The 14,890-nt window shown below is 36.5% G+C and overlaps 1 protein-coding gene across 2 annotated transcripts in view; it reads right to left on the bottom strand.

Moving 5' to 3' along the window:
* Positions 1-82: 82 nt before the first annotated feature.
* MS3_00008583 (uncharacterized protein) overlaps positions 83-14,890 on the bottom strand; it is a 36,047-nt gene continuing 21,239 nt past the window's right edge. The window contains exons 3-6 of one of the 2 annotated variants that reach the window (XM_051216919.1): positions 11,709-12,049; positions 10,378-10,550; positions 6,458-7,197; positions 83-4,495 (exon numbers count right to left, since the gene is read on the bottom strand). In XM_051216919.1, the coding sequence (XP_051065551.1) occupies positions 3,200-4,495; positions 6,458-7,197; positions 10,378-10,550; positions 11,709-12,049 (2,550 nt within the window). In that variant the 3' untranslated portion in view covers positions 83-3,199. Of the gene's footprint in view, positions 4,496-6,457; positions 7,198-10,377; positions 10,551-11,708; positions 12,086-14,890 lie in introns of both variants that reach the window. The other variant, XM_051216918.1, reaches the window with a different exon arrangement.

The raw sequence follows: 14,890 nt of genomic DNA, 5'->3' as shown, positions 1-14,890 counted from the left end.
AGATCTTATCCCTCAGATTTTTGAAAATTCATAGTATGAATGACCAACAGATGACCCTGATTATATTCCTGATTGAATTACTACGGTTTTCAAGAAACATACCATAAACTGTTGATATGTTTTTAAGGTTGTGAATAGTTTCAAGCGTCCCTCATCTGTTAGCAATAAATACACTGTATGAAGATCTGAGGACAAAAAATCATTCCAATCAACTACGACCCCAAGAATTTAATCAACCGAAACCATCCACAAAGATGACCTTTGAATATCAACCAACAATTCAGAACATCATAGCTAAAGATACAAAAAAATCTCTACTCACAAAGTATTAGAAGTGAGAGTATCAACGATAATAAGATCAATTAGGTGTAGAAAGAGTAAGACAGTTTACGAAGATTTCAACACTCCGTACAAAAAGTGGATATTTCTACACCGTTACGTAGGATTATCACCTATCTCCAACCACTGAGTATGACAAATCCGTGGAGTCTTAACGGATAGTTTGTACCCATCTACTTAAGTTCAATTTTCACTTTAAAAATTAGTGTAATATCTTGACTAAGCCGCCTCTAGCTTACCACTATAACAGACATTACCCTTGAAGTAAACGGCGATTCAGAAGATGGAATTCATGTCTCAACCACATCAACTGAAGACTCAGAACCTCTTTGACCGATTTGCACTTTTTACCTAATACATTATGACTAAAGTCGGTTTCATTCATTCGGTGGTCTCAGCATACGTCAGATATGTGAGAACTTAATGACAAATATAAGACAATCTTTTATTTTCCATTACATAATAAAGTATAGATCACTTAGAAGATAGCATATTACTAATTCGTGTTTACACAGAGAGAAAGCAAATACACTCAAACATAAGCAGAGTCAAAACAAGTAATTTCGGACGACAGATAAGAATCTGGATTTTGAGATAGACACATAAACAAAATGTAAACCGATCACGTCACTTACCAATGTAAAGCGGAAGTATTTAGAATTTATTACTACACAGGTTTGTGAAGACCACTTAGTTTCATCAGACTGATCTTAGACAACTATTGAAAACCAAGAACCAAGTAGTTGTTCTTTCTACTACTTAAACTAATAGATCCCGGTTCGAAGGTGGTCTAAAGGTTGGGTACTCCTTGTGATACTTCAAGATTCTGGACCTGATTCTCGCAGGAGGGATTGTGGATACCCACTATCACGGAATCGCATACTAGGACAAAAGAGAAGTCCAGTGATTCCTGGTTTTTAATTATTGTCTACCTAGAATTGGTTTTTGATATGAACAATCGTCTGCAATGCAAAACTCAATAACAATACTAACACAGGGTAATTAATAAAAAAAAGAATATATACGTAGATGTATTGTCTCATATAGTCATGTATATATACATTAATAGACGCATGCCGATCATCATAATCGTTATTGAAACAAAAGAAAACATGAGAAGAAACAAAATACCAACATTTGTAGAAAATAAGGCAATAATAATAACTCACAATAATGATAACAAATACATAATATTAATTTTTCACAATCCCTAATTATATACGTTATGCATTTACAAATTTTTAAAAAAAAAACAAAATAAGATGAGGACACACGACAGAAGAAAACAAATTGTTCTATTCGCTGAGGGCTGACATAGAAACACATCAATTAACGCACAGATAGATGCATGCAAATCAAGTGTAAAGACTAGATAAGGTTCAGACAAGCAATAGAACATTAACCATTAAAAAGAAACATTTATTATCATTATTATTGATTCTATAAATTAGATGAAATACAATGCATAATAATGGTGAAAAAAGAAAGCAAGAAAGAAAAATGCAACAGAATAACATGCACACAAACCTGTCTGGCTAGCAAATGTTTTATGGAACATAGAACGATACGTTTATGAATTTACTTTACAAGCTCCTTAAAAAATGGATGTCATCTTGTAGAATATAGTTTGCTATGCATTATTTAATACTACTTTTGCACTTCTTTTGAGGAAAACGTCAAGAAAGTGAACATATATATATATATATACATGAAAGAGGGAGACAGAAAGACAAATACAAAACAATTATGGAAAAGACAGAAAATTGAACAATACAAAAATCTAGACTAACAGAATACTGCTCAAACTCAGAATATACAACGCGATCACAAATATCCAGGTTAACCCGCTCAGCATTACTAGACGGATAAGGAAACACGCTGAATGATATTTGTCATATAAGATAGGCGTAAAAAAGTATAATAAGGCGGATAGGAAGATAGGAGATTTACAAATCTTAAAAAAGCATAATAACAAGATGTTTGTGAAGAAAAAAAACTGACCGTTTGCTATCAATCAAAGCATTCGATTGAATAAAATCATGTACAAATAGTGAATAATAGCGACAATAATAATAATCACTGAAACTGTTCGTAGGATGACCATCAGTATCAAAAAAGAAAAGATAACCAAAGTAGAAAGGTATTTTATTTACTGTAGTAAACATTATTAGTGATTCTTATTTAAAAGGTGGTACATAATGACAACAATTGCAATAGATACAAAAGTTGTAGAAAAGGAAATAAGTAGGGTAGTGTCTCAAACAAACAAACAATTACATAGTGGTGTGTTAGATTAATATTAATAGTAGTCAAACGTGTTTTATATTGGCAACCACGTAGACGAATATAAATATTCTAAAAAACCACACCAACTAATATTATTATCATAAACAAAAACCATTACCAGTCACAAGATTACTTATTAGGGTGTAGTCTACGTCTAGAGTATACGCAGAAACATATATATTTATATACAAGAAACTGTGAAAATAAGTTCAAGAGAAAATTATACAAAAAGGGGGAAATAGTACAACGGTGAATATCAGATTAGATCGTTATATATATATGAAGGATATTAGGTGAAAATGAAAAATAAATCACCCACCAACATATCTCTTTACTACAAGAGTTTATGAAATAATAATAATGAAAAATAATAATAATAACTGACAAATGCAATCCAATAAATACGAGAAAATTATTAATTTAATAAAAAACAAAACAAGAAAGTACATTTGAATAAATTACAATAATAATAGTTAGTTAAATACAATATACATACATAGATGACTAACTTCATGAGTATGTCAAAATGTTATAAGCTTTTTTTTTCCATTTGAACTCATCATCACTACTATTACTACTGTTGTTGTTGTTGTTGTAAAGCCTGATGATGAGCTACTTGTTGTTGATGATGGTAAGCTGCTGCCGCCATAAGACCTGCTTGTTGTTGATACTGTTGTTGTTGTTGATGATGATGTAAAGCCATAGCTGCTACAGTTGCTGTTGTTCCTCTGGAAACAATTGCTGCATTAGTATTAGTGACGCCAGTATTTCCAGCCGCTGCAAGCATGAAACCTGGATGTTGCTGTTGTTGTTGATATAATGCTGCAGCTGCTGCATTTGTAAATGCAGCCAGTTGATAATTATTCACTGTTCTATTAGATCCTGTTGTTTCTTGTTGTCCAATTAAAAAATGAGCGGATTGTTGAACCCGATTGAGTTGTTCCTCTTGAACTGAATTAACAATTACAGAGGTGGCTGGTGTACTACTACCACCACCAGCAGTAGCAGCACTCGCAGCATTAATAATAGTACCAGTGGTGTTCGATGACATCAACACCCCGGAATGTGGATTGGCAATTGATGAAGTTTGCGAAACTCCTGCTACAGCTGCCACTGCTGCTAATCTCTGTTGATGTTGTTGCTGTTGTAACAATAGCTGTTGATGTTGTAAATGTTGTTGTGCAACAGTTTGTTGAGCATCAGCCGCCACCTGTGAATAACCTGTTACTAGTTGTAATTGTGTAGCAGCAATCGAAGAATTGTTCTGAGCATTAACAGCATTAACGTTGCTCTGCTGCTGCTGTTGTTGTTGGACAACAGCAACAGCTGCTGCAGCTGCTTGTGCTTGCGCTTGAGCAGCAGCTGCTAATGCAAAACTAGTTGGATCAGTTGAAGAAGCCAGAAACAAACCAGCAGCCATTCCTTCCTGTGGATGACAAAAGAATGTAGTTGGACCAGACGGTGTTGCAATAGTACCTGCCGAGTTAACATTACCACTAACCCCAGCAGCAGGGAAAATAAAACCATGCGCTGCTTGTTGATGAGCTGCCAAAGCCACAGCCTGTTGTTGTTGTTGTTGTATTTGGAATTGTTGTGTTTGATTGACAGTTGATTGATTACAATTACCATGATTAGAGACTGCAACTAAATGTGTTCCGGCGGCAGCGGCAGCCGCAGCAGCTGCCACTGCATAGTTAGCCTGTTGTTGTTGTTGCTGCTGTTGTAAAAGTTGTTGATGTTGAACAACTGCTGCTTGTTGTTGTTGTTGTAATTGTTGGAGTTGGTGTTGCTGTTGTTGTTGTTGTTGTTGTTGTTGTTGAGCTGCAGTGGCATGAAATCCAACAACTTGAGGGAAAATTGTTTGACTAGTCTAAATAAAACAACACAATAATAAAAGAATGTTACAAAATCAAATTTAAGTTCTTCAATAAATATCATTAACTGTTAACCTGAATTCTATTCAGTCTTTATTTGATATTTTAAATAAATAAATAAATAAACGAATTCCTCAATAAGCTATCTATTAAAAGTGTAGAAATATCACCAATTAAACTACTAATTATAAATTCTATTGTGTGTGTTTATTAATTATAAAATTTACTTTCTATCTTTATCATGATGTAATTTTTAAAAAATCTTTGACTCAGATTTGAAATAGGTAAAATGTTTTATAAAAACTTCATTTTTATGTTTGATCAATATATTTTATTGAGACACATCAACATCGGTACAAAGAGGGATCAAAATATATATGCGCCACACAAATAATTGAATTCGTATGTGGGCTGGGATACGAGCCGAACGACCAATCAGAAACAAATGGTTTTCTTAGGAGGCCATACTTCGAGCCTTCGACTTAGAAGTCTAGTCCATAAGGCAGTGAAGCAATATCGGGAGATGCGATCCCATGGTAGGCAGTGATCCACAATAGGTTCATATACCATTTGTTCCCTCAGGTGAAGCGTTGATTTGGAATCAGGTTCTTCTAGTTACCCTAAGTGAATCCTTTGTATCCACAAACCAGGTTAAAGAGCTTGACATTCCCTTTTTGCCCTTTTCATTATGTAAACAACAACCTCTCTGAGAGAAAGCAATGAGTATGACTTTTTTGGCGGTGGCTATATACGCTTGGTCATACGCGAGCATTACGACAGCCCAGGCTCTCCTTACCCTAAGACGTAACAGAGCATTGAGCGGCCAATAGATATATTCATTTATTTATTTACAGGTTTTCTTAATTTTCACATTCCATGTTATTAGTAATTTATTAGCAGTTACATTTTACATTAGAATAAACAAAGTTATTGCACTGTTTTTTCGCCAGGAAAAGATTATCCCACTTATTGAAGCGGTGTATCTCAGTGATTAAGACGTTTCGAACACACCAATGAACTTGCTTCAATTTGGGTAATTATATAGTATAATTACATTTCATCATAGTTCCAATATGGTTTGAGGTCTACTAAACAAACCTATACTTGGTGGATGAGTAATTAATTTGATTATTTCATTTACATAAATTGAGATCGAACAAGTGGGAATCTACACCATAATTTTAATACGGATGATCAAAAAGTAGAATTTTATAAGTACTTATTTTTAATGTTACGAAAAAAAGACGAATGCTAATAAACATATCTTCGAGAGTTATAATCAAGTTTAAAAACACTCGCATAAGTATGACATTAAAAGAAAGACATTATATATATGTATATCATTGGTATGGACAGTGATTTAAAATAATATAGAAGAGAACATTTAAAACTATATCAGAGAATATTCAGTTAGATGAGATATGCAACACAAAATGATAGATGACTTTTTCATATTTCTTAGGATTTCACTCGTTCAAGTCAAGAATGATTAATAAAATAAGATTCTATAAACTTTGCAACTTTTATAAAATTAGGTTAAACTAAGTTAGTAAAGTAAGGGTTAGCACAATTGATCTGAATAATAATGCAGCAGTTATATTTCTAAATATTTTTGAAACATATATCGTTTCAATGCACATTCAAACAATATTCGTTTAAAAATAACAAATCAATTATGAAATTAGCAACTTTTGGTAAAACATAGAATAGAAAATAAATATGAAGATCCAGAAACCTGCTCGACAAACAAGAATGATCTAACTGAATTCAAACAATATAATTTAGTAAGCCAGTATCCAATATTTAAACGACTTTCGACAAAAAGAGAACAATATAAACAGTGAAATGATTAGTACAACAATATATAAAAAAATGAAGTAACCAAGAAAATGAACCTATAAAAAACTGATTGATAGATAAGTTTTATAAAATATAACACATGAATAAAAGAAACTGACCAATGGATGAGCTTGACCGGACTGATTTGGGGCAGCTATATGAGTCAATACCATCATAGGACCTGAAGGTGTGGCTACTGTTTTCAATTCAGGTTGAAAATGAATTGAAGTCTGTGTAGGTTGAACATTAGTACCTTGTTGAACACCATTAGATGATTGTGTGACCGTGATTGATTGAGCAAGAGCTGGCATAGCAGCCATGGCAAAAAATTGTTGATGTTGTTGCTGTTGTAAGGCGATTCCTGATGGATGCATTGCTGCTACGGAAGCTACACTGACACTTGGTAACATGACAGTTCCAGTCGCTGCTTGTTGTTGTTGAACAAGATGATGATGAGCAGTCATTGTAGGAAACATTAGACCAGAAGCATTAGCTGCAAAAATCGGATGAGTTGTTTGAGTCATACCAGTAGGTGCTAGTGAAACAGTTAGAGGGGTGAAATTAACTGCAGATGATGCCGACGTTGTGGTTGCAATCATTGAGACTGGAGTAAACACAGTAGTTCCACTAGTGATCGATGCTATTTGATTATTTATTTTGATATCGGATTCCGTACTATCATTTTTTCGTACACCACTAACAGTTTTTCCATTATGTGATCTATTTATAGCCATATTGGTGGGAATATTATGTGAATTTTCCACTGATGACATTGCCACTTTAGTCTCATTATTGTTAGACTCAGAACTATCAGTTGTTGACTTTGATTTTCGTTTAGATAAACGCAATGGCGCAGAGCCTAAGAGGACAAGATTTACAGATGAAACAAGTATTGAACTTCAAATTTATAGAAGTTGAAACTTTTCAATTCACTAATTAACAAGACGTGCAAGAATATAATAGAAAATTTTTTCCCAAAGAAACATATATAATGGTCTAAAAAGCCTAGAAGTTCCTACTTCCTGAACGATTTCATCATTTTAAAAACGTTTATTTCCAAGCAATCAATAGTGACTCGTAAAACAAGGATTTGATAAAAATAAGCATCGATTCAAATTGTTATAATTAATAATACCATGATAAAAAAAAATAACAGAACGAAGGATAAATACTAGTAATATCAATGATTGTAAAATACTAAATGAAAACAATATCTTTTGGAGAACAGAAAATTAAACCAAGAAACAAAATATATAAAACAATAGCAAAACTAAAGATTGGTAGGTACAATAAAAATATACATACATGTGAGTCGTGGTAACTGATTTTAAACAATGTCATACAATGTATCCCAACATTGAATTATGAATATTATCGGTGTAGGAAACGATGTTTTTCGTCATCTACATCTACGCTTCAACAGATTGCAGACCCGGATGCAATCAAGGATGAATTCTACCACCAGATAAGTGTTCTTGGGCAGGAAAAGAGTTCGACATTGTGGTGTCTGTCAGAGACTTGAATGCTCAGGCCGGGCGTCTAGGCACAAAAGAGAGTCGTTTAGGTGGTCGATGGGGACTTATTAGTCGCAGGTCACATAACGGGGACCGTCTACTAATATTTTTTGCAAACCACAACCTGTTTCTGGCTAGTACTAACTCCTTGGCCAGTTATCGCCAATGTGCCACATGGAGCCCTCCATCTGCATCTCAAGCCAGGACTCGGATTGATCACATCGCGATCAGTTACGCTGGCGTGGTTGTGTACAAGACTGTCGCTCATTTTAGAGTAACTATCTGGACTTTGATCATGCCCCTGTTCGCGCCAATCTCACCTTACTTTTCAGTGGCCAACATAATCACCGCCCTAAACGGATCGATGTAAGCAAATTGGCTGCAGCTTTGGTTGCAACTAAATATCAAACCGAGCTACGTTCAAGACTAGCTATCAACCCACCGAAAAGTATAAATGGGCATTGCCTGCAACTGCACGACTCAATGAAAATGGTTAGTAAAGTCGCTTGTGACTTCGCAAAACGTCCCACTTATAAACACTGGGTTTCTAAAGGCTCCCTACAACTCATTGAAGCCCGTTGGTCTACTACAGGTGACCGCGAGTTTGATCACAAACGAAGTGTTGCGTAATAAAATTTGATACAGCTTGTGTAGGGACCGAGAAGCCTGGTGGTCGGAACGTGCCAATGAATTAGAAGCAGCCACGGCATCTGGTAACAGACGGAAGCTCTTTCAACTCACCCGGATCACTGGCAGCAAGAAGTCTGGTGTGAGCTACACAATCTGTGAAGCTGATGGAATGCCGATCAATAAGATTCACCAACGTCTTGGACGACGACCAGTTTTTCCAAGAGCAATTCAACTGGTCATCTACCCCGGCGACATCGATCAGACTGTCCTACCTCCCGTGGCCTGTGATGACTGATCCACCTAACGAATGCAAATCCACAAGGAACTCCAACTCCTGAAGCGTTACGTATCATCAGACCCAGACGAGTTACCTCGAGCCATTTTTAAAGGTGGTGGCGATCTTCTGGTTAAGGAACTGACCGAGTTGTTAAAAATTGTCTGGGAATAGAAGTGTTCCGATATCGTGGAATGAGTTGATAGTTGTCCCTATTTTTAAAAAGGGTTCACGTCGTTCCTGTAACAACTATCGGGGATAAGTCTACTTCCGATTGCATTCAAGCTATTGGCTTCCGTCATACTTCGTAGGTTGTTCAAAACCTGAGAAAGATTGACTCGCGAGGAGCAGGCTGGTTTTCGTTCTGGTCGAAGATGTATTGATCATATCTTCACTCTCCGCCAAATGTTAGAACACTGTCATACTTATCAAAGGCCAACAATCGTAGTGTCTCTTGACATCAGGGCTGCCTTCGATTCGTTCTCTGGGATTGTCTATTAAAGAGGGGTGTGTTTAAGAAGTTTACTAACATCGGTGACAGATTTACTGTTTGCCTGTGAGATCTGGCCTCTACGAATTGAGGATATCAGGAGACCTTTTTCGACCCTTATTGTCTCCAAAAATGTTAACATTATGTTAGTACGGAGGTTCGGCATCGTGTGTTCAGACACAGTGACGACAATACAACTGGTATCACCATCTTGAAACACCGACTTCAGTGGCTTGCACATGTTCTACGAATGTCATCTCAGAGAATTCCACATCATGCATTATTTTCTGACACTGGGAACGGTTGGAAAACGGAGAGGTGGTCAGCACACTTGGTGTCGTGATATGAAAGAAAGCTGTTGGTCCTTCACGACTCCCTGGTTGGGATCCTAGAGATGGTACAACACGATGGCTTAAGACATTATCAGACATGGCTCAGAATAGAAGCGAGAGGAGATTCTGCTGTAACCCTTCATAAAAGTGAACGTAACTTCGTTAACTGGAATTTTTTCTGGTTTTATTTTTGTTAACTGAACTGTTTCTCCCATTATTATTATTATTATTATTATTATTATTATTATTATTATTATTATTATTATTATTTCGCTCCCATACACTAATTTCTGTTCTTTCTTGTCTTATACGCACTTTACATTCGCTATCTCTTCACAGCTCCATTGTCAATATGTGGTGCCCATTTACACTAATATTTATATGTTTAAATAAATAAATATGATATTTTGGAATAATTTATGTCATAGAATTAATTGAAAGTAAGTCTTTAGCTATGGTGCAATTTTCCTCCCATTATGACTGACTGATTTACACTTGACACGCCCGTAGCACGATGGAATGATATTTTCATCGTAGAAAACTTTATATTTCTCATGTAAGCCAGTAAAAACGACAGGTAACGAAACATACCTTCCATAATGGATTATAATAGAGTAAACAGTTTACCGCTTCATTTTGGTTGGTTGTCGTGTGCAGGGTCAAAATTGCACATAGGTGACAACTATTCCAACCATCACAACCTTAACGACCGATTTATCGTTTTTTATAAGTAACCTTAGTGATATTCACTAGAATCTTAAAATAAGTGAGAAACTAATTACATGAAAATATAACTAACCTGGTGCTTTCCGTTTTACTGCCATATTTATCCCAACCCCTGGTTCACCTTGATGTACTCCACGAATATGTCTGTTAAGATCAGACTTTTGAACAAAAGGTTGCTGACACTGTTGACACTCAAAATTCCTAGCTGCACGATCATGATGTTTCAAATGGTCTTTAAGTTTATCTCTGATAAAGGAAATGAATTGAAGATACGTAAGTGAATACTGGAGTCATCCGCGCGTGAAGCCGAATATATGTTAAGAAAATTTATGAGGAAGACAATCCGTAATTGGACTGAAGACTATCTCAATAGATTTCTTGTAATTGTTGGCAAATGTTCACTATATTAAGACCAACAATCACGTGAAAGATGACTACTAACATTATCCAACTGTTTGAACTTTCAGTTTTAATCCGCAACTAAAAACAGACAAGCTTTCAAAACAAATGAACCACAACATTTTTAAGTTTTACATGTTACTGCACAGACCCACTATGATTGTAACAATTCAGTTAAACCCTACGATCAACTTCAGTTGACCGTTGAGTGAGTAGTTGAAATATGAATTAATCAGTAGTATTCAGAGGTTCTTGGAACCTCTGACTTTCAAATTTGTTGAAAGTTGAATTTTCCGACTCAGACATTCATTAACGTTGTGGATGGACGCTGGGCAAATGAAAAGTAGGTAGATGTACATTTGAATGGTTCCTTGAAATTCCTAACACATCATATCTGTCGTTTGGTAGGAGTAAATTACGGTTTTACCTTTTCCATAAGATATTGCTGAAAACTAAACATTTTAATCTTTTAACTTTAGATAAGTCTAAACTGTTATCTAGCATATCACTGCAAATTTTTACAGAGCTGAAGGGGAAACAACATAATCAATTACGACCCCGACAACTTTGATAAGCAGCTGAAGAACCTAATGAACAACTCGTAGAGGATGATCACAAAACATTTTAAGTGATTATTTTTGCAGTATTACTCCTATATTTGTCTAAAGCTTACCATAGTAAATGTGTGGAATGAGAGGATGGAAAATTCAAGATAGAAATTTTCAACTTCTTTTGTTTATGGAAAGGTAGTTTAGGTATAAATGATGATAGAGTTATATAGTTAGCTTTGATCTACACTTCGTGGTAGGGTTAGTGATACGTTCTGGTCGCCCAAACTGAAGTAGATAAATGTGCACTTAAACTGGCGACTCTTAAATCGAGAGTAAAGTGCTCTAACTCATAAATCATTGCTTCGCCTCAACAGTTAAACGATAAAACACCTAAGAAATAAGACTATTTGCGCTAAAATGAGCCTAATAGTGACAAAGAAAAAAGCTGACTTACTTGCGGGAAAAAGCTTTACTACATATATGACAAACATGAGGTTTTTCAGCTGTATGGATAGACATAACATGACGTTTAAGCTTGTCTTCTCGTACGAAGCTGCGACCACAAGTGTCACACATATGTTTTGGTTCTTCATGCATAACTCGATGTTTCAGAAGTAAAGCCTTTTGTGAAAACGCTTTATTGCATGATAAGCATAAGAATTCACCCTTCACATCCGTTTTATTCCAGTTATTAGGAGAAGCATTAGACAAGCTTCTGGATAAGTGATCCTCTGAACAAACTTCACCATCTGAAGATTCGTTGGCCACCAAAGAGTGATGAAAGCGAACGCGATCCTGATTATTACCAAAAAACACAATAGGTATTTGATCCTAGATTATTGACAATAATTCAAGATAACAAATGTAGCTTTAAAAAAGTGTTATTTCTAAATATTTAAATTACATGCGGTAACTAGAACACTAATATGCAAATATATGGAATCACTTGTCTTGTTAACGACATAAACGGACTTAGAACTTCACAATATTATTTTTCATAGGTAAATATTGAGGATTTGTCAACCTATTTTAATATTAATTACACCTTTTCACATTATTTCTGTAGTTTTTTTACTATGTACTGAGACAGGAATTTATGTTCTTGGATAAAATCATTATTATTATTATTTAAACACATAAACAATGGTACAATGAGGCACCAAATATATATCAGCCACACAAATCATTTGGGTTGTGTGAGGGATGAGATACTGTCCGTGTGCCCAAACAGAAGCAGGAAGGATAAAATGACTTTTTAGATTTTATTATATGAAGTATCAACACTACGAACAATGTCGATAAAATAACAGTATTACCACCGACTACGCTATAACGCCATAACTCCCTCTTGAGATCAAGCCACATTCTGAAATTGTAAAATTTGCGCACCGTTGAAATCGGCATAAAAATACATGTATTTTAGACAGCTGGGGTAACGTACTTATCTAAAAATTAACTGAGTTCACCATCTCAGTCGCGATGATACCTTTAAGGTCCTACATAATTATCAATAAAAAGCAGCTCCGTTTTATTCTAACGTATTTGCGATGATCGACGATATCGATAACCTGTATCCCTGATAAATAGAATCAATTGAGAGCACTTATAAAATAAGATTCGGGTGAGTTGATATGGTTATATAATGTAAAATAGGTTAGCAGGATGAAACAGTGCACTACTGTTGAAAACTCGGCAATTTCTATAATTTATTTTAAAAATTAAACTAAAAAATAACTTGGTGGATTGAGTGAATTTAGACATTAACACCAGTGGATGCCAGCTTAGTGGTCCAGTAGGTTAAGCGTTCGCGCGCGAGACTGAAAGCCCCGGGTTCGAAACCCGCGAGCAGGATCATGTATGCGCACTGCTGAGGAGTCCCACAATGGGACGAAACGGCCGCCCAGTGCTTCCAGGTCTTCAATGGTGGTCTAACATCAATCGGTTCATGACCTCGATCAAGATCTTAACGATTTTCACAACTCCTAAACTGATAATAAATATCAATAGGAAATGTGGACCTTTGAACAAGTATCGAGCAGCTTCACTTCGCGAAAAAATATTTATTATCTATTTATGTATGCATCTAAACATTGGACCCGACCGTTGTTGCTACCTTGACGTAGTGGTCGGGCTTGCCTATCGTGATGAAGCAACCGAGCTATACTGGCTGGAACAACCGTTCCTCAAGGTCCTACCATGTCAGACAGGTCGGTTGAAGAGCGGTAAGACTAAAAGCAACAAATTCAAAGTCCGAAGGCGAAGTCGTACTGCTGACTGTACAGAGGTGTGACAATGGTAAGGTGTTTCCTTCGGACAACCAGCATGACAGCGATGCTGCCTTCCCATAAAGAGTGGTGAGGTTAGAAATGGTCGACCCTAAAAATGCACACCTCCACTTTTTCCCACGGATATCCGTCTCTGGCGGTAAGGTCTCAACAAGTACGGAGCTAACACAAAAATTACCCATAAAAAGGTCATGTGTGGCCGACCTCAAGCAGTTGTCCCTTGGGTTCTGCGGTCATGCTCTCAGGTCACTAAGACCACCTATAATCCGATTTCCTTTTCAGGTACTTCGAGAAGAACCCTTCCATGGTATGGGCAACCGGGAAGTGAAAGGCACCAGATGGATATGTTCCACACAGATCATTCAATTTGTGTAAGGGCTTTGATAGTACTCATGCATCCACACCGAAGCACATAGTTTTCTTAGGGAACCCCACACCCGGAGCCTTCGATATAAAGGTCTGATCCACAAGACAGAAGAGCATCATAAGGAGATGCAGTTCGATGGTAGCCGCTGACCAACGATTGGTTCATACGCCGTTTGTTCCTTCAGGATCCTGCAGCTCATGTGTAACATTCGTCTGGGATCAGGACTTTCCAACTCCTCTCAGTAAATCCTCCATATCCACCTACCCTGTTAAAGCGATGGGCTGCAGTTTTTCGTCCTGTCAAATTCGTAAACAACACCCCTTCGCGAGGAGACAGTTTGTAGGACTTCCGTGATAGTGGCTGTATACGCGTGACGACGTAAGGGCGTTTCCAGAGGAAGAGTGGACTCTTGCCACCCTAGGCAGTACTAGGGCATCTGAAGGTTATAATTTCGTCAGTCAGTTACAACGTATGACGAAGCACATATATGCATCATTTCAAATCCCCCCACCTCATTAGCACAACAAGATGAAGTTACTTCAATGGTAGTAATATATAAAAGAAAGATTGTGCATAAGGATATAGTACAAGAAGAAAGAATTAATTGGTAGAAAGAAAGATAAAAAAGCAACTTTCATCTCACAGTTCAAGGGAAGACAGAGAGTGTATACACCTACACCATTGTGATTGACTCTGAGCTATGCTACCCAGAATCTCTAATCATTGGTTACGATAGTCGCGCGAACCCCAAACAAGTAGTCTGCATCTACCAACACGACTCAGACCAGGAGTTAGTGACTTCAAGGATTGATGCCACGTTGTAGTTTGCCCACCCCTAAATTTCTTCCAACCATCCTCAACACTAGTCAGCATTACACGTCGTGGTAATCGGAGTTCAGGCATACGCGACACGTGGCCCAACCATCTCAGTCGATGAAGATTCACTACTTCATCAACTGATTTACTATCATTTCCTAATACCCT

Source organism: Schistosoma haematobium, chromosome 6 (assembly GCF_000699445.3).
Source record: "Schistosoma haematobium chromosome 6, whole genome shotgun sequence".
Lineage (NCBI taxonomy): Eukaryota > Metazoa > Platyhelminthes > Trematoda > Strigeidida > Schistosomatidae > Schistosoma > Schistosoma haematobium.
This window is presented reverse-complemented; position numbering and strand designations above follow the sequence as displayed.